Source organism: Neovison vison, chromosome 2, assembly GCF_020171115.1.
Source record: "Neovison vison isolate M4711 chromosome 2, ASM_NN_V1, whole genome shotgun sequence".
Lineage (NCBI taxonomy): Eukaryota > Metazoa > Chordata > Mammalia > Carnivora > Mustelidae > Neogale > Neogale vison.
The window spans coordinates 229,127,863-229,152,888 of NC_058092.1; the positions used below are offsets into that span (position 1 = coordinate 229,127,863).

General features: G+C 39.7%; 1 protein-coding gene across 2 annotated transcripts in view; it reads left to right on the top strand.

The window, feature by feature from the left end:
* INPP5F (inositol polyphosphate-5-phosphatase F) overlaps positions 1–25,026 on the top strand; it is a 79,301-nt gene that overhangs the window by 16,576 nt on the left and 37,699 nt on the right. For both annotated transcript variants that reach the window (XM_044240627.1, XM_044240628.1), the window contains exons 2-3: positions 4,833–4,913; positions 21,517–21,653. In XM_044240627.1, the coding sequence (XP_044096562.1) occupies positions 4,833–4,913; positions 21,517–21,653 (218 nt within the window). The remainder of the gene's footprint in view (positions 1–4,832; positions 4,914–21,516; positions 21,654–25,026) is intronic.

The following is a 25,026-nucleotide window of genomic DNA, read 5'->3' on the forward strand; positions in this document are numbered from 1 at the left end:
GTCCTTCCCTGGCTTCCTCTTTGGTGGTTCATGTTAATCTCCTATGCATTCCTCACTTACTGCCCACCCCACTCCCCTGGGCTATGTAGCTCCAGGTCGTTTCAGGCCTGCTGTTCCTTTCCCTCCTCTGAGGCTCTACCTCCTGTCAATACTGTCAGCCAGTCCGTGGCTGCAGTCTTGTTTTATTTATGCCATTATCTGCCTGTGCTGGCCTCCAGGAAGCACATGCTCATTAGTTTTTTATTCACATCTTTGTAATTGGCCTCAGTTTACTTTTTCCGATCTTATCAATCCACATCTCCACCGCATCTCACTGGTCTTCTGTTCCAGGCAGCTTGCTCCTTTATTTTTATATCTTCTTAGCCCGGTACAGTGCCTGGTTCCTGGCAGGTACTTGCTAAGTGTTTCACCACTGAAGGGACAAAGTTGAGAACAAACTTTGCACTTTCCTCTGCACTATTTTTCTTGCTGCTTTCCTTCTGCCTAAAGTTCCAATTCTGTGTAACTGTTCTTGGATGCTTTACCTCTAACGTTGTCTTCCTCTTCCATGTTTCTGGGCTCATTTGGTACCCAAAGGGTAGAGTCCTCCAACTGTGGTCTGTTCTTCTGAGGTCAGGGTACAGGGTTATGGGTAGTTGGAGCGATTTCCTTAGAGGGGTATCTGTGTTGGTAGATGTTGAGACTTGGCCTGCCTGAGAAGGAGATTCTGGCACATTGTTTGAAGAGAAATCAGGGTATTTTAGTCTATACACCAACATGAATTCAGTAGAGTAGCTAGACTTTTAAAAGTTAACAAGGAAGTAAAATTAATAAATACTTAATACTGGGTAAAGAACTTTTTTTTGAGAGAGAATTTTTTTTTTAAAGATTTTATTTATTTATTTGACAGAGAGCGATCGCAAGTCAACAGATAGGCAGGCAGAGAGAGAGGGGGAAGCAGGCTCCCTGAGCAGGGAGCCTAGCCTGATGGAGGGCTTGATCCCAGGACCCTGAGATCATGACCTGAGCCAAAGGCAGAGGCTTAACCCACTGAGCCAGGCAGGTGCCCCAAGAATAACTTTTTAAGTGTAAAGGTAATGGAAAAAGGAGTGGTACAGGAATTAAAAATTGAAAATAGGGGCAGACACGTCAGAGTCGACATCTTTAATAGAAAGGGGTTCAAATCAATAAAGAACATACAGGATGCGATAGAAGATATGAATGAGAAAATCCTAGAAGAAGAAACATAAGTAGCCAATTGTGTAATTGTTAAATTTTACCTGCAATGAAAAGAAAATAAACATCATTTTAGGCAATGGATACCAACAAATGAGAACAATTTATAAAGAAATCTAAATGGTGGCAAGAGTACTTTAAAACAAGCATTTTCCTATGTTTCTGGCAGAAGTCTAAGTTGGTATAACCCTGTGGAAAGCAATTTGGTAATGTCTGAAAGCTTTAAATTTTCTTATGTTTTCACCTACTAATTTCATTCCCAGGAATCTGTCCTAGAGCTCTTAATTACAGAGGCAATAAAATATTTGCAGGATGTCCATTATTTATCAGTATTTTTAAAAAGATTTATTTATCTTTTTTAAATTAACATATAATGCATTATTTGCCCCAGGGATACAGGTCTGTGAATCATCAGTCTTAACAATTCACAGCACTCACCATAGCACATACCCTCCCCAATATCCATAATCCAGCCACCCTATCCCTCCCCTCCCACACCACAGCAACCCTCAGTTTCTTTCCTGGGATTCAGAGTCTCTTATGGTTTGTCTCCCTCCCCAGTCCCATCTTGTTTCATTTTTTCTCTCCCTACCGCCCTGCCTCTCAAATTCCTCATATCAGAGAGGTAATATGATGATTGTCTTTCCTATATGATGATTGACTTATTTCGCTCAGCATAATACCCTCTAGTTCCATCCACGTCGTTGCAAATGGCAAGATTTCATTTCTTTTGATGGCTGCATAGTATTTCATTGTGTATATATATCACATCTTCTTTATCCATTCATCTGTTGATGGACATCTAGGTTCTCTCCATAGTTTGGCTATTGTGGACATTGCTGCTATAAACATTCAGGTGCATGTACCCTTCGGATCACTACATTTGTATCTTTAGGGTAAATATCCAGTAGTGCAATTACTGGGTCATAGGGTAGCTCTGTTTTCAACTTTTTGAGGAAGCTCAGTACTGTGTTCCAGAGTGGCTGCATCAGCTTGCATTCCCAACAACAGTGTAGGAGGGTTCCCTAAAGATTTATTTATCTTAGTGGGAGCAAGTATGTGTGGGGAGGGGCAGAAAGAGAGTGTTTTTTTAAAAAATTTTTTAAATTTAAGTTCAATTTAGTTGACATACAGTGTATTAATAGTTTCGGGGTGGAATTTAGTGATTCATCAGTTGCATATAACACCCAGTGCTCTTTAAATCCAATGCCCTCCTTAATGCCCGTCAGCCAGTCACCCCTTCCCCAACGTCCTCCCCTCCAGCAACCTTCAATTTGTTTCCTATAGTTAAGAGTTTTTTATGGTTTATTTCCCTCTCTGTTTTTATCTTATTTTTGCTTCCTTTCCCCTATGTTCATCTGTTTTATTTCTTGAATTCCACATATGAGTGAAATACGGTGCCTTTTTCTGACTTATTTTGCTTAACATGATGACATCTAGTTCCATCTGCATGGTTGCAAATGGTTAAGATTTCATTCTTTTTATTGGCTAAGTAATATTCCTATATATATTCTTATATCTATATATCTATATCTATATCTATCTATATCTATATCTCCTACATCATCTTTATCCATTCATCTGTCAGTGGACATCAGGGCTCTTTCCATAGTTTGGCTGTGGTGGACATTGCTGTTATAAACCTTGAGGTACAGGTGCCCCCTTTGAATCACTATTTTTCTATCTTTTGGATAAATACCTAGAAGTACAGTTGCTGGGTCATAGGGTTGTTCTATTTTTAACTTTTTGAGGAACCTCCATACTGTTTTCCAGAGTGGCTGTACCAGATTGCATTCCCACTAACAGCATAAACGGACTCCCCTTTGAGAGAGAGAATCTTAAGCAGACTCCACGCTGAGGGCAGAGCTCTACACAGGCTGGATCTCATGATCCTGAAGTCACTACCCCAGCCAAAACTGAGCGTCGGCCACTTAACCGACTATACCACCCAGACACCCCATCACAGTTTTGTTTTTTTTTTTTAAGATTTTATTTATTTGACATCTGGACAGAGATCACAAGTAGGCAGAGAGAGAAAAATGAGAGAGGGGAGAGGCAGGTCCCCTCCTGAGCAGCGAGTCCGGTGCAGGCCCGATTCCAGGACCCTGGGATCACAACCTGAGCCGTAGGCAGAGGCTTTAACCCACTGAGCCACCCAGGCGCCCTGTGTATTTTTTAATAATAGGGGGAAAACTGGAAATTGCTTAAATGCCCAAGAGTAAGGAAGTGCTTCCTTTAGTGGAAAATTATGTAGTCATGAAGTTAAAATTTTGAAGAGTATTTTAAAGACATAAGACAATACTCAAGAAATGTTACAAGAAAAAAATGAGCACACATTGCTATATTTGCGGTCTTGTGATGCAGTAGCACACAGGCATATGACCTGAACCGTAGCAAAATAAGTTTTCTGGCTAGAGGATGGGAGTGATAAAATATTTTTCCAGTGTTATACAGTATGACTTTTATAATATGAATGCATATTATTTAAGATATAAATATTGTCTTATTGGTTGGTTCCACGTATGGGTTCTGTAGCTGAATGGTTAAGAGCACAGGCCATGAGTCATGTAGGCCTGGCTTTGAATTGCAGTTCTGCCCAGAGAGAAGTCAACTTTATTTGCCTCCCACTGAATGTATCATTAACAACAAAGACCTTCAAGATACAGTAGTCAAAACTCAAATGAATTTGGAGACTATAGATTATTAAGTCTGTAATTACCCCATGAGTTACAGATTGATTATAAATTTCCCTAAAATAAAATTTAAATAGTAATAATTAAAATGTAATTTTAATTTTCTACTAAGGGAAATACTGCTTTCGTCCTTGGTAGTTTTTTCCAGCTATGGAGCTACTACTAGTGTTACATTTATCTCCATGTATATAACAGCCTTTTGCAGCCTGGGTTTTACAAGAGAATTAAGCCCTGATGTCCTCCTACATCCACTGAGTGTAATGAATTAGCCTCTTGCCTGGTTGATTAGAATGGTATCAGTTATGTGCCGTCTTTGGGAGAATTGCGGAAAGTCACCCAGAGCAGTCTGTTCTGTTCTGTTCTGTTCTGAGGAACCCTCATTGGGTTGCCTGGCACAGAGTAGGCACTCAGGAAATGGCAGTGGCTCTTAGTGGTTTTGCCACAGAAGTCACGTAAAAGAGCACCGGCTTTCTGGATTTTTTTTTTTTTTTTTTAGTGTAAGGTTCTCTGGGAAAGGGCGTTTTCCAGGGTGTGATCCAGTAAGTGGCCCTCTCTCTGGCTGTTTCTCAAATCTTGTCTTTGAGGACTGGCTCTGGGCTACGGGACTGCGGAGGACTCCCCTGATTCGCCCTCTTGCGTGTACCAGCCTCTTTCCTCCACTGCAGGGCGCCCAAGTACTGCCTCCTATCCGAGAAGCGTGTCGGCTTGTCATTTCTCTCCCCGTAATTGTCCTCAGAGCAGAACCTCATTCAGGCCTTGGATTTAATACCTTTCCACAAATTGCTTTATAGTAATGTATTCAGTTCTGGATATTCATAACTGCCCTTTGGCGATGTTGATCATTTAAAATAGACTGCTGGAGATCCTGTTTTAATATGTTTTCTGATGAATATTTTCTCATGATTGCTTCTTATTTTCTTTTAGCTACTGATCTACTCCTTGCCTGGAATCCCATTTGTTTGGGATTGGTAGAAGGTGTTATTGGAAAAATTCAACTTCATTCAGGTATGTTTCCATAAAGTCCTTCAATCTGTTAAATTTAATGGTGCATCCTATGACATTTTCTTCTTTGAAGATGAATGTGGATTTTGTTACGGCTTTGATTCTTTTGCCCTAATTTTAGGTCTGCCCAAAGTAGGTATAAGTATCAAATACCTGCTGTGTGACAGGAATTATGCTAGTTGGTAGAACACAACAGTGAGAAAAAACTGACCTCACCCTTGCTTAGGAAGATAGACATCAGTAAGTAATCACTGAAAGAAATATATAATAATTTGGTAATTGTGGTACGTGCTCTGACAGATGCACCAACTGCACTGATTTCAAAGGAGAAGGCGGTAGGAAGAAGGCTGGTGAGGTAGGCGGATGCAGACCGTGACTGGCCAACTTTGAGTCAGCTGTCCGTTCTGGATACAGTCGACTCTGGCTAGGGAAGTGTGTGCTTCTCCTGGCATGCAGTGCAGCCCTTTCCAAGTACCCTCACCAGGGCAGGCAAATTGGTGAAGAGTCTAGGTTGTTCATCAGGCCCTTGCTTAGAAGACAGACACTTGTGTCTGAGGTTCAGAGGGAATTTTGATGATGAGAAAAGAGAGATTATATAAGTAGGTTCCAAAAAGTCCTGAAAAGTACCAACTGAAATATATATTTTTTTTAAGATTTTATTTATTTATTTGACAGGTAGAGATCACAAGTAGGCAGAGAGGCAGGCAGAGAGAGCGGAGGAAGCAGGCTCCATGCTGAGCAGAGAGCCTGATGCAGGGCTCGATCCCAGGATCCTGGGATCATGCATGACCTGAGCCGAAGGCAGAGGCTTTAACCCATTGAGCCACCCAGGCGCCCCCTAACTGAAATTATTTTAACACTGTATTTAAATATCTGTTTTTCCTTTGGCATCAGTTTTAATGAGTTATGAACTATAGACGACTTTACCATCATCATGTAATTGAGAGTCTAGCTACCTCTATAGTATTCCCTTTCTTACTCTTCTAAAATAAAATTGTTGTGGGGCGCCAGACTGGCTCAGTGGGTAGAGCATGTGACTCTTGATCTCAGGGTTATGGGTTCAAGCCTGAGGTTGGATGTAGAGATTACTTAAAAATAAAATCTTTTTTTCTTATTAAGATTTTATTTATTTATTTGAGAGAGAGAAAGAGTAAGCACGAGTGGAGGGGGAGGAGCAGAGAGAGAGGAGGACAGAAAGAATCTCAAGCAAATTCCCTGCTAAGCAGGGAGCCCTACATGGGGCTTGATCCCAGGACCCTGAGATCATGATCTGAGCCAAAGGCAGACACTTAACCTACTGAGTTACCCAGGTCCCTAAAAATAAAATCTTAAAATAAAATTGTTGTGTATTTGGGAGCTAGGTTGATTTCTGTGTGTTATAAAGCATGTATTGCCAGAGACTAATTTTCCTTTGCTAGATTCTTTGGTTATTTCTTAAAGTTTGCTTTTATTATGAAATATTTCATAGATACAAAAAACTATTTACCACAGATGTACAGTACAGGTTGTTGTAAAACACACATATACCTGCCACCCAAACTAAGAAATGCAACATAACTAATGTCTTTAGATCCCTCACTGTGCCTTCCTCCAAGTGTGTCCTGCTTTCTTCCCTTCAAGAGCACTTACTATTTTTTGTGTTTATTCCCTTGATTTTCGTTAGTGCTTTAATTACATATGTTTTCCTAAGTAATATGATGCTGAGGTTTGTATTTGAGGGACTTTACATAAATGATATTAAGCTGTTGTGTTCTTCTACTTGTTTTCCCTGTCCCCCCTCCATTCAACTTGATATTTTTGAGATTTATCCATGTTGATGTATGAGGCTCGAGTTCTTTATTTTCACCCTCGTATGAATATATCGTCATTTGTCCTTTCTCCTGTCAGCAGGTAATTTTTTGATGGTTTATTTTTGCTACTGGAAATAAGACCGCTATAAACATTGTTGTATTGTCTTTGGTAGTTTTGTAATTCTTCTGGTATGAGGAGAAAAGCATTTAGACGTTGTATAACCATGGTAAGTATTTTAGTAACACTCTCCTACCTGTCCACATTTACATAAATATATTTTTAATTCATTTATATGCTGACAGGATAATTTCATAGCTGAGTGTTCTGAGCTAAAACTCATTTTCTATTGTTTAAATGAAGCTCATGAAACTTTTGAGTTATTTTTCTTCAGTTTCAATCACATCCTGGAACAATGAATAAATCACTGAAATCAGTCAGGAGATGTGAATCCAAACTTTATTTATTAGCTTTGAGATATAGAGGGGGTTACTTAACATGGGTTTCATTTGTCTATTGCTAAGACCCCAGGAATTCTTTAAAACAACAACATGTAATATTACACGATTCTGTGGATTGACCTAGAGGCTCTTTTGCCCTTTATCTTCTGTTGTGTGAGGTCAGCTGGGACTTTGTCTGGCACGTCTCTGTCCATGTAGCTCATCTCACAAGGTTTCCCCTTGGGTCCTCTTTTTATACTGGATGCCTGGACATTTTTCCAAGGTGGGGGCTGGGTACCAAGAAGACCAGTCCCAGTGTGCAGAGTTTTATCAAGCCTCGACTTGTGTCACTGAGCTTGCTAATACTCCACTGGCCAAAGGAAGTCACGTAGCCAACCTAAGAGTGAACATCAGAGTGCGCTTCCCAAAAGCTGATTCACTGGGGCCATAATGCCTGTGAGCCTTTGAAAGCTGTAAAACTCGAGTAAAAATAGTTGCTCTCTTTTTCCCCCTGCAGTATTAGGAGTCTAAGTGAGATAATATACCGGAAGGTACTTAATAAATTACCACCGTTTTATCAAGGCTCTTTTGGTTGCAATTATGTGTATCTGCATACACAAAACAGTTTTATTAGGAACCCAAGGGACCAAAACCAAGAAGTGGATGCCTTATGGTGTCTGAGATTACATTTTTGGGCGGGTAGTCTCTAAGCATCACTTCTCCTATATATTTCCTTTATTTTTCTACTCTAGGCTTTCTGTTTCTGTATATTATAAGACAAAATTTCTGCTCTTGCATTGTACCCTCAACCCTCAAGCCCCTAACACCGCAGGAGCCTGCCTAGCCATCAAAGACTGAGCAGTGAGTCTAGTTCAGACCCCTCGGGAAAGAGATTCTTAGCGGCCCTGTCTGGGTCAAGGGCATTCCCTGGTCACAAAGTTCAACCACGTTCCAGAAGTCTACTTCTTCAGTCAGAGCAGGAGCCCTTGGACTTGGCAGAGAACCCAAACATTTCATACAAACAGCAAACAAATATAAGTTGTTGATCGATGAATTTATGATACAGTAAAAGTCTGATCATTTTAGGTGGTAAATATAGGCATCTCCTGCTGTCAGTCTTGGTTTACACGTGCTTTCCCTCCTGGCACTGCTTGCCTTTGTTTGGACTCTGAGCAAGTGATAGCAGTGGGGGTTCCTGTCTGCAGGACGTTTTGGAAAAGGGAGAGGTGAAGAAAGAAAATATAAGAAAGGCAGGAAGAAATAATCTCTGTACTTTTTTTTTTTTTTCTCCTGTCACATCACTTTTAAGGCTTGGCTCTTAAGAGAGGGAGTGGGGAGGAAACAAAGGAACATCTTTTCTGGGCCCCCTGCTGCTCTTCCTTCCCTCACCCACCACCCACCAGAGACAACTGCAGCCACACCCCGGTGTGTCACTCCGCCTCCACGCAGCCCCCAGTTCCCCACCCTTCTGCATCCATCTTCCCCCTTCTCCCTTGGCTCCCTGCATCTCTGCCCTGGGATGCCTCATCCCCATCCCTTCCCTCCCTGAGCCCCACTAAAACTCCTGCTCTGGTCACACCATCGGCCCACTGGTGGGAGATACGCTCCAAGGATAGACTAGAACTAACACTGTCACTTCAAGTGCATTCTCCCCTGGGAACATCTTATCTTCTGGGGGTAAAGGTTGGGGAAATAACATGTCTGTACTTAAACTCTTTCTCACTCCTGTTTCCCTCCTACTTATTCTCCATATTTCAATGCATGAATTTTTGTTCTTGCCTAGTGAGATGGGAACATAAGTTTATTTGAACAGCTGTCATTGACAGTCTAACAGCGGCGTGGGTGAGCCATGCCACCGTTCCTGATTGTCACTGAACTCTGAGCTCTGTGGAATGTAAGCAGGCATGACTTAGGTACCGGATTAGTTTGTGAGGGCTGCCATAGTGAAGGCCCGTAGACTTAGGGGACTTAACAGAAATTGATTTTCTCACAGTTTGGAGGCTAGAAGTCCAAGATCAAGGTGTTGGCAAGTGGTTTCTTCTTTCTTTCTCCTTGGCTTGTAGATGGCTGTCTTCTCCCTGTGTCTTCACATCATCCTGACTGTGTTCACACTGCCCTTTCTCTGAGTGCATCTGTGTCCAGATTTCCTCTTCTAAGGACACCACCCGCATTGAATGAGAATCCCCCCATAACCTCATTTTAACTTAATTACCTCTTTAAAGACCCTGCCTCTAAAATAGACTCACATTATGAGGTACTAAAGGTTAGGACTCCAGCATATGAATTTTGGCAAGACAGTTCAGCCCGTAACAGAAACTTTATGTCTATTAGAATGCTTATTACAAAAGTGTACCAAAGAGAATTCTTTTCCCTTTATTTCACGGTGAGATAGGCCATTCGCCAGATATCACTGATGAGGCATCAACCCCAGAGTTGGACTAAACTCATTTGTTCCCACAGTAGCCTTGGGTCGGGTTACTTCACCTGAACGGCCAGTCACCCACTCTAAGACAAAGCTAACACCTCCTTGATATGATCATTGTGAGATTTAATTAAACTCCTTTAAGTGCTTAGCATGATTTCTGGTACTAGGAAGCATTCAAAAGATGTTGGCTATTAATATCCCCTCCTTAAGTTTTAAAGGTCACTTAGAGGTGTCAGATATTCTACCAGAGAACCACTTAAGTCCCGGCTATATAATTTTGAATAAATTTTGAACTTAGATTGTTTTTTCCAGTAATGTTAATATTGCTGAAACTAATGATATTAACATGTCATTAAAAGACTACATGGTAAGGATTATAAAAAGACATATTTTTAGTGGTTAAATATTAGCATCAGGGTAAGTTATATTCCATAATCCATGTACCCCTTTTTAAAAAACGGGTGGCAGAAGAATTTTAAAGTATTATTTAGTTGCATCCATGGCTGATAATGGCCCTTCCTTTTAGCGGGCTCTGCCAGAAAATTGTTCTGTTAACCCTGGTGTCTAGGAAATACCTTTTTAGAACCATTAGCCTTCCTTGGATGTGGAAGGCCTCTCTGGCGGGCAGGTGGACTTTAAGCTCAGGCGTAATGTAGTGTCTCTCCACAATTTGAATGTCTGACTTTGGTTTGATCAGTGGGATTTATCAATATGAAGAACAGAAAATAGAAGGAACGTGTCATGTGCTAAATAGATGAAAGAAAAGCTTCATGAAATATCAACATATTTTATCCATTGTTGGGTCCAGGAGGACTTAAGAATGATAGTTAGATTCTTATCACAACTGTAATTACTCATTAATTTTTCGTTTTTCTTTTTTCTCTTAGTTGCCGCCTATCCCGTCCCCTAATGATAAGCTGCAGGGAGCCAGGGGCTGTGTCCCTCTCTGCTGGCCTACAGCAGGGATATTCATAAATATTCAGCAAATACTTATGACTTTAACAAATAATTATGGAATGCCTACTGCATGTCAAGGTCTGCACTCAGTGATGGGGACTGTGGGGTGAATAGGGGACTGTGGGGTGAATAAAACTTGAAGCTTCCAGGAGTGTAGGATTGGATTCAAGAGGTCGACCTTACTTACCCGATCACACTGTGCGATCATTAGGCTTAGGCTTCTGAAGAAGAGTGTGGGATGCTCTAAGTACGTGATAGAGGGCCCTGACTGGTACAGTGGGGGTCCTGGATGGACAGCATCCCTGAGGATGTGATGTCTGAGTCCAGGCCTGAAAAATGAATGAGATAATCTGGACAAGGCCAAGGTAAGGGCAGAGAGTGAGAGGAGAGACGATTCTTGGCAGAGTCAGCAGCCCTGCAGAGGCCTACATGACTGATGTTTTCTCTGTTTTCTATGGGATGTTGGGGAGATTTCTGTTATCTTCATTCAGATATCCATGAAAAGGTTGCATTAGGCTGCAGACTTTAAATGGGTCACAAAAACTATTTCAAATCTATTCTGAAGGTTGAGGAGAAGATAAGCTCAATTAGGGTAAGAAGTATCAGAACATAAAAACTGAAAGTATATATTCCGTGATATTTTCAGAAGTAGTTTGAAAACTGTCAGAAATCTTGATTAATTTGGCAATAGAGGCTCTTGGTTTGGTGACTGAGTTACTACTCTAAGTGTTGTAGACTCAGAGACACCGTTCACCCAAGTAGCTCTCATTTGTTAAAATAGTGCTTGCCATCTGCTGTTTTTCCACTCTTGAAGTCGTGAAGATGTCTCAGTCATTAAAATGGTAGAATGTATTATGCATATGGTTTACAAAGTGTGATTTTAGTCTGCCGGGAAGACTTTGCTGGGATAATGACATAAAATATTTTTTATACTTCAGTGATGAATGAGTGGTTACTAGCCTTGCTTCAATACTTTCCTGAAAAGCCATTAGAAAACCCCAGTTTTTGAGGATATTGTAGGGAAAGGGAGAGAAGCTGGCAGGGCTTCTTATGTTTAAATACTAGTATAATTGCTCACGGTTGCATCGTGAGAGAAGTAGATTGTTTTATTGTCTACCTACAACTCACTATTACAAACACGTAAGGATTGGAATAATGGTTGTACAACTCCATACATGTGTTAAAATCGTTGCGTTGTGGGATGCCTGGGTGGCTCAGCCGGTTAAGCGTCTGCCTTCAAGTCAGGTCATGATATTAGGTGCTGGAATCGAGTCCCACATCGGGCTCCCTGCTCAGCAGGAAGTCTTTTTCTCTCTCTCCCACTGCTTGCTCTGCCTGTTGTTCCCCCTGCTTGTGTGCTCTCTCTCTGACAAATAAAAAATCTTTTAAAATCCTTGACTTGTATACTTACAATGGGTGAATTTTATCATCTATAAATTATATCTCAATGAATCCATTACAAACATTTAAATCAGAAGGTAGCTTTTGATGTATTCTGTTGTCATTACTTCTGATTTTGTCTTAATTAAAAAGTTAAACACTTCTCTCTTTCGGTAATTTCTGGTGATTTTTTTCACGTACTAAAGTTGCTTTGAGGGAAGTATTCAAAGGCAGTATTATTTCTGACACTATGTTTCTGCCAAAATAGGAATGATGTAAAATGTAATTCAAATCCAGTCATTTTATATTCATTTTGTTATTCACGAGGATCTCAGAATTATTTATTTTGGAGGTAAAAGTTTCATTGGTGACTAGGTTCCTGGCTAATGCTTAAAAGACTCTTTACTTGTAGTTTAGGGCACCTGTTTTATGAGTGCCTTTGAGTCTGGGAATTAGGCAGCTAAGTGGCATCTTTCCTCGCTCTTTTCTGCTTCTTTCCTCCTCCTTTTACTCTCTCCCCGGGTACATAGGTGCTGAGTGGCCCCTACCACATCTCTTGGCTCCCTTCAGCCTCTTCCATTATTGTACACTTCAGAATTTTCCATTGCCTCCCTTCTCCCTAATCTGAATTCCATTCTCCTTGGTGCAGATGGTTCTACCTTCCTGGTGGGGGCAACCCTTGAACTTGCCACATGACTGTGACCCATAGCTCTGGGCTTTCCTAAGGGCTGGCACACAAGGAAGCTTCTTGTTGCTGAGCCCGCCTGTCATTGGCAGATATGCGTATTTTCAGGCAGAGAGATTCTCTAGAGATGGGCCAGAGTGCCTCTTAGGCTATTCTACTACCATTCCAGTTTCCAGTTACAGACCCATTTGTTCTTTTTTTTCTTTTAATATTTTAATTATTTATTTGTTAGAGAGAGAGAGAGCATGATCATAGGCAGAGCGGCAGGCAGAGGCAGAGGGAGAAGCAGGCTCCCCGCCTAGCAAGGAGCCCGATGTGGGATTCGATCCCAGAACACTGGGATCATGACCCGAGCCGAAGGCAGCTGCTTAACCCACTGAGCAATCCAGGCATCCCCAGACCCATCTGTTCTGAAACTCCAGTTCTCCTCAGTGATTTCTGTGGTGGTGATATTAAAAGTTTTTAGCTTTGGAAAAAGAAGAGGATTGTTACAGTAAGAGTGACTGTATGTATGGACCACCTACAAAGGTGCTTTTTATATTTCCTCTCGTATTCTTTTTGAACTTTTATCTTTCTGAAGAGGTTGCAATCAAATTATTATCAGGTCTAATTGTTGAAGAAAAGAAATCTTGATAAACCTAGTAAGTTCTCATTTACTTAGATGTGGGCCAATGTCAGCCATCCAGAGCAGAAAATACAGTTTACTGGTTGAATTGACTTGGTTCTCGAGTTGGTTACAGCCTGTGGGCTTAGGGACCCCTCTTGTAGGTGACTTCCAACCTTGAAGCATGCTTGTGTCATCTCTCCAACAGTAATTTATCTTCCTGATGGTAGACGGTAGACCAATTATGGGGCACCTGGGTGGTGCAGTCAGTTGAACATCCAACTGTTTATTCTGGCTCAGGTCATGATCTTATGGTCATGAGGTTGAGCTCTGCATCAATCTCTGTGCACAGCACGGATCTCTCTGCTCGAGATTCTCTCTCTTCCTCTCCCTTTGCTTCTCCCACCCCCATTCTCTCTCTCTCAAATAAATAAATCTAAAAAAAATACCAATTATACTTTATAAACTTATCTGTAATTATACTTAGTAGGTAGGAAAACATGTAACACATTGAGGTTTTTCAAAAAATGTAAGAAAATGTAGCACTTTAAGGAGGATAAGCTGTAGTTATATGAAAATGTTTTTATGAACAAATTCATTTTGCCCAAGGATACTTTAAGTTTGACTTTTCTAGTTCTCTAAGATTATTACAAAAAAGGGTATAAGAGATTATTTCATTTTATGGCCAGTCATTATTAGGGATTTAAATTCATCATAAGCATTGTAAGCTGACCTGAATATGCTTCTGATTCCACTATTTGTCTATAACAAGCCTCCTGCCCTGGACACTCTCCTTGTGAGTTATTGTCAATGTTCTGTAAACCCAGACTTGGGGAACCTTTAGTAGGCAACAGAGCAACCAGTCAAGAAATACTGAATAACTGCTATGTCTGAAGGATTAACAAATTAATGATTGGCTTTTTGGTTGGTAAGAGAATTAGAAGCCTAGTATGATGTGCTTTTAGCTACCAGGTACCTGACTAAAAAAAAAATGGTGCTGGGGTAGTGTTAGTATTATTTGTAACTCCACTTACTTGATGCACGAGGCTTCCTGAAAATATTCAGGGATGTATAGTGCTCTATTTCTATTAGGAGGGGCAAAAGCATTTCTGCTAATATAGCTTAAAACAGAAATGGCTTTATTTGTTTATTTACTTATTTATTTACTGAGCTTTATGCCCAATGTGGAGCTTGAACTCATAAGCTTGAGATCAAGAGTTGTGTGCTCTACTGCCCGAGCCAGCCAGGTGCCCCAGAAATGACTTTAAATATAAAAACAAAACATTATATTAGATATACCATGAATTTATATCTTTAGAAATTTAAATTCTGTATGAATTTGCATAAAACCTATCCTACAAATTCATGCTCATATTCATATAAAAGTAGTAATTGGCCAATTAATAGCTTATTCAATGTGTATCAATGAAGTAGGTTTTAAACTTTTTTTTTTAAAGATTTTTATTGGTTTGAGAGAGAGAGTATGAAAGAGCCCAAGAGAGCACATGGGGGCAGTGTCCCAGAGGGAGAGGGAGAAGCAGACTCCCTGCTGAGTGGGGAACGGGTTGTGGGGCTCAGTGCCAAGACCCTGGGATCATGACCCGACCTGAAAGCAGAGTTTTGACCATCTGAGCCAACTAGGCACCCCAATGAAGTAGCTTTTATGTATACATCAAACTGAATTTAAATTCCTACCAAAGATTGGTGTTTAAAAAAAAAAAAGGCAACAAAACAGGATCTCTTGAATTGGAACATAATTTATCCTGAGATAAACCATTAAGATTTCCTAATTATTAGCTTCTTTTATAATGTATAGTGTGTTAATATATAATGGATCATTTAAAGAGACTTAATACATTCAAAAAACTGAGATCAAGAGAAATTAGTCTGTTTCTGACAGCAAAAGACAAGCAATATTTGAAGAGATAATAGCCAAGAATTTTCCAAAACCAATTATGAATACAAGTCGCAGCTTTAAGAAGTACTTTGAACCACAAGGGGGAAAGTATTAAAAAAAACACACACACTTTGGTGCCTCATAATGAAACTGACGAAAACTAAGACAAAGAAAACACCCTGAAAACAGGCAAAGGAAAAGTGCACATTAAGTTCAGAAGCATCAGTGAAACTTGAGAGAAATAATGGAAGCCAAAAGATAGTGGAACAATATTGTCAAAGTGCCTGTCTGGCATTTTGTACCTTTAAAATCTAAGGAAAATAAAGACATTTTGAGACCAACTGAAACCGAGAGAACTTGTTACCAATAGCATCTGCACTAAAAAGAAGTACTAAAGAGAGTTCTTCAGGCGAAAAATAAATGACACTTCATGGGAGCACAGAGATGTGAGAAGGGATGGAGGTCCATGGAAAGTGTAAATAAGTTGGCAAATTTAAAGGAATTAGTTTGCCTCTCTACAAAGCCTGTTGGTGGGTGCCCTGGCTGCTCTGAAGGCTGAAAGCTGCTGGCTGGTGGGGGAGCCCGTAGGAAGCCCCCCTCTTGGCTGGTGCATGGTGGCTTGTGTTTGATCCCAAACATGTTTGTATCTGTTTAACTCATTATTGTAATCACATAATTTAATTAAATAGTCAGTAAGCACATCAGCTCTGTGTGCAAAAGGAAGCTGAGCTGAATACTCTGGAAATACTAGATAAAACTGTGTTGCATTAAAAAGAAAAAGCATAAACAGCAGCCCGGAATACCCATCAGCGGCTTATCCTCAAAGAACAGTTTTTGGTAAATCAATGTACATCTGAATGTTTCATAGGAAAAATAAAGTGGAATTTTTTTTCTTAATTCCTCTTTAAGCTTTCAAGTAGGATTCAAAGGACTAATGCCAAAAATGGTAACTAATTGCTCTCACAAAGTTGGGAGTTTGGATTTGATCTAAAGAATATCCATGGAATGGAGAATAATGGTCAAATGGAACTTTAGTTTTATCCATTAGCATTCACATTTTTAAGCAAATAGAACGTATTCATATGTTCCCTATAAAATTAACATAAATAAAAATAAAAAGGATTGCTGGATACTCATCGTTGGATCAAATGCTGATCTTTTCTTCATGTCAGAAGGATGGATGGCCATGTTGAGAAACATGTAGATGGAATACTGCCTACACGTGAGGTCATGAGTGTCTCTCTGAAAACAGTTTTTTCTGAAATTGGATGAAAAAAATTTTTTGATGAGAATCTTTATTCCACAGTCGTTTGTCCCCTTTTAAGTGAGTCGTTCTTGTCTAGAGCGAGCAGTTCAATCTTTTCCAGGACTATTGTTTTAGCTTGCTCTACTGGTCATGCTTTTCAAGATAATGCCTTCCTTCTCAGTTTTCTTACCTCGCTGGGAAGTCAGAATTCCTTGTCTGTCTCTTCCTGGAGAAGGCACGGTTACAAGACTGACTTTTTCTTCCACCGTAATGTGTTTAAAAGGGTGAAAGAATATCTTTATGCCGAAGGACCTTGCTAGCCTAAGTTACCCTTGGCTCTTGGTTCTCCCACACCTCTGCATCGCAACGTGGCAGCCTTAATTGAGCCAAAAAAATTTTCTTTTCCTGGTGGGTGATATAAATTAATACAATAGTCTGCCTTGGTGATTTTTAAAAATTTAATTACACCATTATGCCTGACACATCCTGGGACTGCTAAACACTAGTGCCTGGATACTTCCACATTTTTGTTGTCTTGAAGTTCAAACTATAAAGCGTATATTTGAGTCATTTAACCCTGTTACTAACATGCTCGTTCTCACCAGACTTTCCAGGCTTCTGCGGTTGTTAAGTGCTGTTTCACCTAAAGCAAAATAAATATAGCACAGATGTTTTCTATGAGGTTTTTTTGGTTTTCCTTTGTTTTCTAGAGTCATTGATTTTGCCTGAAGATAACTCTGTGTCCAATTCAAAAATCTTCATTTTCTTTCCATTATGAGAATTTTTAAAAGCTTATTTATTCATTTGTTTGACATAGAGAAACAGAGCATAAGCAGGGGGAGTGGGAGAGGGAGAAGCAGGCTCCCTGCTCAGCAGGGAGCCCAATGTGGGGGTCAAGCCTAGGGCCCTGGGATCACAAACTGAGCAGAAGGCAGACGCTCAACTGTCTGAGCCACACAGGTGCCCCTCCATTGAGATAATTTCAATTCATTTTTTGAACACTAGTGAGAAAAGGTAGCTGTTTGGAATAGTGTTGATGTATTTCAAGAATTAGTAGCCTGCCAGGGCTCCTGAATGGCTCAGTTATTAAACCTCTGCCTTTGGCTCGGGTCATGATCCCGGAGTCCTGGGATTAAGCACCACATCAGTCTCCCTGCTTAGCGGGGAACCCACTTCTCCCTCTTCCTCTGCTGCTCCCCTGCTCCGTCTCTCTTTCTGTCAAATAAAAAAATAAAACCTTAAAAAAAAAAAAAAAAGAATTAGTAGGCTGTCCTAGCTTTACTTTTGTTTTTGGCAGAAAATACACTTTTTAGTTTTTTTTCTCTGCTTCACTAGGTTAAAACTCCTAACAAGTTTTTTTTTTTTTTTTAAGAAGGAGCTTTAAAAAGTTTGATATGTAATCCACATGCCATAAAACTCACCCTTTTAAAAGTGTACAATATATTCTCAAAGTTGTATGACCATCAGCACTAAATCCAAAAGTTTCATCATCCCAAATTACTTTGATTATAACCAGCCTATATCTATTCCCGTATTTTACTTTTCATGGTTTTGGTTTTGGTTTTTTTTTTTTTTTTTTTTTTTTTTTGATCCATGTGTGAGACTGAAAACAGACCGGAGATTAAAAGACTTAAGAGAGCAATTAACCCAATGCCGTTCGTAGGTCTGGTTGGAAGTCAACTATAAAAAAGACATTTTTTTAAATCCGTGATCCCCACATGCCCAGCTGCTAAATTATTTCAAAGCAGACTCCAGATAACCTGTTTAACCACAAATGCTTGAGTATGTGTTCCAAACTAATTCATGATATACACTCTTCCCACCCCTTTATCATGTACTAGGTGCCCATATTATGTGGGTCTGTTTCTGTCTGCTCTGTTCTACTCTGGTATTCATTTGATGGTTCCTCTACCAGTACCCCCATTGTTTTATTTACCCAGCTTTATAGGATGTTTTGCTACCAAAGGATGGTAACATTCGTTGTTAACTAACAATCACATCAACTACAAAAATTATTTGATCCTCATAGCTATTCTCTGCAGCAGGCAGTTTTATGGCATTCCACAGATGAGAAAACCAAGAAGTCAGTCAAGTATTGTGCTGCCAAGTACAGGGTAAAAAAGCAGTGAGTTAGGGGCACCTGGGTGGCTCAGTCAGATAAGTGTCTGACTTGGTTTTGGCTCAGGTCATGATCTCAGGATCCTGGGATCAAGCCCGTATCAGGTCTGCGTTCAGTGTGGAGTCGGCTTGGGATTCTCTTCCCTCTGCCTCTACCCCTGTGTTTGCTCTCTCTCTCCCTTTCTCTCTCTCTCTTGTTTTAAATAAGACCTTTAAAAAAAAAATAAGTGGTGAGCTAAAATTTAAGTCTGAATTCTGACCTCAAAGTCCAGAACATTAAAGCCTCCCTGAAAAGGGAAGGCTGCTCTTTACAGATTCTTTTTCCATTTTTGATCATGTACATTATATTTTCTCAGATTTAATCTTCATCCTAACTTCCCAGATCTATTGAACTTCAGTCTATACTATATATATATATATATTTTTTAAAACACCTCAATTTTTCACATTTTTTTCTGTTGACGTAGCTAACTAAACTCTAAAAATATGCATATTTCATTTTAAAGTATATTTGAATTTGTAAGTTGTATTTCAGTATTGGCAGTATCTGTGTTTTGGGGGAAAAAAATGATGCCTTTTGGTTTCCCAAGTGAGTTTATGAATGGAGTGAAACCTCTGTTAGAAGGTTAATATTTTTATATTTTGTCACTGTGCCATTAGATGGTTTATTGGCAAGATATTTATTGCATTTGCTTATGCACATTGTGTTATTCATTTCTGTTATTTATTAAAACTATAATTTGCAATGTTAATATGAAATGTATCCAAAGTCAACTTCAGCAAGAAGGCATAAAGTAGGAAAAGGTTTTCGTTAGGGTTGCCTTGTCTGGGTAACTGCCGTCACTCTAATTTGTTCAGTGTAAAATAGAAATTATTCCTGTGAGGTTAGGAGACCTATGGTAAAGGTTTTATTTTGTTTTATTCAACAAAATGTATTGACATTTAACATATGTTGTTCGTTGCTAATTCCTACCCTTCTGAAGCACAAGTATCATGTTATATGCTTTATTTATTATGTGTTTGATTTATTATATGATAGGTGGTTGGTAACTGATCTTGATCCATGCCTGAAATACTCCCTGGCCCTTGGTAGGACCTTGGCTAATGTTTAATGATAATGAATAATGAAATGGCCTGTAAAAAACTTGAAACTTCGGAGTAAATTTCCACCCTACTTTATAAAGAATTATGAAACTCTTCCAAACCCTTGCATTTATGAAATGCCTAAAGCACATCTTCAAAGCACGATCCCTAAAATGAGAGTTGATTGATATTTGGGGGAAATTGAAATACTATATATCTCTTTTAAGAGTGTTTTTCATATGGTGAATATGTATGCTGGTTTTTCATAAGAAATTAGTGAAACGCTATTTCAATTTTTTTTTTTTTGGTGCTAATTAGGTAGTATTTCTTTTTTTTTTTAGGTAGCATTTCTTAAGGGTATAATTTCATAAACTGAAAAATTACATTTGCATGCTGTCTTTCATAGAGCATTTCTCATTTAATTAAAAATCTTTGTGAAAAGTAAAAATGTGGATTGGAAAGACTTGTTGGGCCTCTGGGTGTTTTCTTTCCTTCTTTCTTGTATTTATTAAAAATTTCTTTAGTTTGTTTTTCCACATTAACCCCCCCCGCCCCGGCCATTGTCCTCAGTACATTATTTGCTCAGTGCTAGTGTACACCTAAAGTAGTTTTGGAATGCTAAATCATACCCTTCCAACAAATTCACTGTTATACTATACATACAATATTATCTATAATTCTTTTTGTCTTTATCTTTACAAAACACGTTTTCCAGAGTAACATTGTCCATTTGAAGCAGAGTTGAGTTGCTGTTTGTGTTTTGTTTTGAGTCCCCTTCCCAGCCCCACAAACACATTCTGGAACTGTTTCTTTATTTTTGAGGAGATATGAAACATCACCATGGTTCTAAGAGTTGGAACTATACAGAAGGATATACTCAGAGAACTATCATTTTCCCTGATCCCCCTTCTTCTGTCCTATTTCTGCCTACCCTCTGTAGGTAACCAGGCTCATTAACTTCTAATTTATTGCTCTTATTTTTTGTGTAAATTTGCAGATGTATGCATATTTTCTCATATCTTCTTTTTTTTTTTTAAGATTTATTTATTTTTGAGAGAGAGAGAGAGAGAATGAGCCTGTATGGGGGGATAGGGGCAGAGGGAATCCCAAGTAGACTCCCCAGTGAGCCCAGAGGCCTCCATCCCCACCCTGGGGCTCAGTCGCAGGGCCCTGAGAACACGACCTGAGCCGGAATGGAGAGTCCGGTGCTTAACTGACTGAACCACCCAGACACCCCTCAGATCTTCTTTCTTACATAATAGGTGGCACATGCTAGATACTCTTTTGTGCTTTGATTCGATAATATAATTCTTATATGATTTTATTATCTCCTTGTTCTGTAAATGTATACAGTTTATCCATGTGCTGTATCCAGGAATCATTCCTTGTCAGTTGCTAGACCAAGCCTCTCATTCTTTTCTGTATCTGCATAGTACTCCACAGAGTGGCTGTGTCCTGGCTTGTTGAGCCATTCTCCTATGTCTGGACAATCAGGTTGTTTCCAATATTTTGTAATTACAAACTGCTGCAGTGAATAGACTTGAGTGTACATACTTTTAGGTTGATTCTGTATCTTCAAGGTAAACTCACAAGAGTGGGATTAGTAGGTTAAAAGTAAGTGTATATGTTTTATTACTAGGTATCACTTAATTTCCTTCCAGAAAAGTTCTACTTTTATTCCTACCAACACTGTATGACTTTGCCTGTGTCCCCACAGCCTTGTTAACGAATGTGCTGTCATATCTCCATATTTCCCCCCAGTCTGATGGACGAAAATGGTATCACTGTATTTTAGTTCACATCTCTCTATTTTTAACTGAGATTGAACGTATCTTCACATGTGAGGGCCATTTATATATCTGTCATGTGCTTTACTTTAAAGGGTTATATCTAATGTGTATTATGTTAGATTATTCATCTTCAGCTTGCCAGGATAGTGGTCCTTTATGGGTACCAGACGTTGGTGTGACGTTTCTCTTTCAGATCTTCCATGGTGGCTTATTTTAATTCGGCAGAAAGCATTGGTGGGCAAACTTCCAGAAGACCATGAGGTGTGTAAAATTACCAAAATTGCTGTGCTGTCCCTTTCTGAGATGGAACCTCAGGATCTTGAGCTAGAGGTAAGGTGGAAGTCTAAGGAAATTTTATGGAAACTTGGTATAAATATAATAACAAATATGAGTATTTGGTTTAATTAGGCCCAAATCATAATTATAGAGCTGGATGATATTTTTGAAGCAATTTAGTCCTTGTTTTTCAAACTTCACTTTAGTAGTAGAAACTTTGTTTCAAAATCTGTGAAATCCAGTATATCAGATGCATAAAAGCTGAGCTGCTTTGGTTGAGGTGGTGATGGGGGGGAGGGGATCTTTGGGTCCCTGCCCATGTGGCCTCTGCTGGAAAGCCACCTTCTGCTTCTGGGGAGCCCTAGGACTCTGCATAGTACAGTTTGAAAACTCCTAATTTGGGGGAGAGAAGGGGTAGTCAAGAAGGTGAAATTTAACTTACTCTATATGCCTTTTATCTCTATTTTTTGAAAAATTTCAAGCGTATATTTCTTTCGTAATTTTTAAAAGTTTTTTTGTTTGTTTGTTGCTGTTGTTTTAAAGAAAGAAACCACTAACCTAGTGCAGTCTTTTAATTTTTCAGGAGGAAATCAAGCCTATAATAGAGGGACTTAAGTCCAAAATAATGAGATTTCCCAGGGCTGGTATTTTTTTTTTTTTTTTTTACCACACTGTACTGCCACCTTGTAGAAGTGACCCATGAAAGAATTTGTATCATGTTTGCTATTGGTGTGGATATTGGCATCTAGGGGTATCATCACTCTGCCCTAGTCCTACGCTCCTTTTTTTTTTTTTTTAAAGAATTATTTATTTATTTTAGAGAGAGAACAAGCATGGGGGTGGTACAGAGGGAGAGAAAGAGAATCTCAAGCAGACTCCACGCTGAGCAGGGAGCCCAGTGTGGGGCTTGATCCCATGACCCTAGGATCATGACTTGAGTCGACACCAAGGGTCGGCTGCTCAGCCAGCTGAGCTGCTCAGACCACTCTATGAGGTGAGCACTGTTGGATCCAGGCTGTACAGATGAAGGAAGGAGGCTTGGCAAGAGATAAGCCCCAGCTGGCAAATGGTGGAGTCTGGACCTGGACTCAGGCTGTCTGGTCCTGTATCAGTCTTTCTGAGCTGCCTCGTTGTTACGTAAAGAGCGGGTTAACAGGTAGCATAGCAGCCACCGCCCCACAGTTCAATACATGTTTTTCCAGGCCGGGCTCTTGGGGTAGAAGTTTAGAGACCGACAGTTTAGAGACAGTTTTAAAAAATAAATAAAAATATAGCTGTTTTTATGCTTCAGATTTTACTGGTAGTTTGACAATCTAATTATAAGAAACCAACGTTGAAAAGAATTTAAGAGGCACCTGCATGGCTCAGTCAGTTAGGGCTCTGCCTTCAGCTCAGGAAACAGTCCCAGGGTCTTGGTCCCGCAGCCAGCTTCCCACTCAGTGGAGAGTCTGCTTCCCCTCTCCCTTTGCCCCTCCCCACATTGTGCTCTCGCTCTCTCAAATAAATCTTTAAAAAACACTTATTTAAGAGGACCCTGATAGTCTCTTTATTACAGGAATCAAAAAAAAGATTAGAGTACTTCCTATTCCCCTTTATTGGTACTAGAGCCAGAACATTATTCATTATTGCTGACCCAGAGACAAATAACTTCGGTAGCAGTTAGGCCTATTAAAAGCAGGTCTCTGTGGTTTTGTTTGCATAAAAGCAGGTCTCTGTGGTTTTGTTTGCATTTTATTATAGGGAAGAGCAGGCAGACAAGCAAAAATTCCGTTAGTTTGCTGAGCCAATAAATTTGTCATCGATGTCTTTGGATGGCTTTGCCGACAAAATGAAAACTCGGCATGTCTTTCTGTCACCAATCTTCGCCGTGAGGGGGAGCGTCCCTTGGGCTCGCATTCTGGTCAGCATTAAGCCTGGAGACCCTGGAAGTTAGATTCAGAGCAGGCGACCGGCTTGTCTAGCACTTACCCGCCTGTCTGTCATCAGCTTGCACATCTGCACTCCCAGCCCTGGGGAAATGTACTATTACTCCTGGTCCAGAGAAGCTTGCACCCCGTGTTGGATTTTTCAAGGTTTTTCTGATGCCCTTTTGCCCACCAATCTTTAACATTTTTGAGATTAGTAGCTGACTGTTGGATAAAGCTTGGGAGGGGGTGGTTAGAAGATGACATTTACATGGAATTTTTAAGCACAAAAATGTGAATATTATGAAAACTTGAAGTTTTTCATTTTTCACATTTTCCTCTTTTCTATCTTGATATTCTAAAGTAAAACAGATTATCTGTAAATGAAAATGAGATTTCCCTCCACATGAGATAGTTGAATATTTTTTTTTAAGATTTTATTTATTTATTTGAGAGAGAGAGAGTGTGAGAGAGAGCATGAGCGAGGAGAAGGTCAGAGAGCGAAGCAGACTCCCCATGGAGCTGGGAGCCTGATGTGGGACTCGATCCCGGGACTCCAGGATCACGCCCTGAGCCGAAGGCAGTCGTCCAACCAACTGCGCCACCCAGGCGTCCCGAGATAGTTGAATATTTTGACAGCTCTATTGGACCCTACAAACTACAGGACTTATCAGGGGACATTATGGGTGTGGTTTATGCTCCGAGTTGAAAATCTGTCATGATCCTTGTTGATGGGGGATAACATGACATAGAGAAAACACTTCCAGATCCAATTTTAGTGAATAGTTTGGCACACCTATCTCTCAAAAGATTATCATTTTAGAAATTTGGACTTAAGCTTTTTCCTCTTCTTTTAGTCCTGTATTATGGTAGAAGCAGTTTCCAACAGTGAACAATGGGAGGAAGGGCTATGTTGAAATCATGAATTGTTCTCTTATTTTCTGACACGTTAATTTAAATATTTGGGATCTTTATTTCAATTTCCATATAAATCCATTTAAAAGGTTTTAGAAGCTTGATAGTTTTGTTATTTGCTTTGGTTTTTGTGGGTTTTTTTTGGTGTAGTAAATTGTAAATGAGAAGGGAAACAACCCACTACTTAGAAATAATCATTGTCCATATTCCAGTGAGTCTTAATGGTTATTTCCATTTGCCCCAACCACTTTGAAGGAACAATGTTACTTTTAAATTTTCCAAAAAGTTTTCATTTTTTGCATTTTACATATTTTTCCTACTTCTATTATTTTTCATAAATATACAGAACATATGCACATGAAAAGATGTTTTAAAACAAAACTGAGTCTTACATTTCATTCTACATCTTTCTAATTTGGCTGCCTGTGTATCACTTCCAGTGTTCTCACCCTTGCCCAGCAGGGCCCTCAGGCTCTTCAGTGTGGTCACTGTCCTCAGATTGGCTAGGGCCTCATCTGTCTTCTGTAATTGGAGCAGAAGCAATTTTATTAGAGAGACTAGAATTAATAGATTTTTCTAGTTTTCTGCCTCAGTTGCCTTTTTACCTC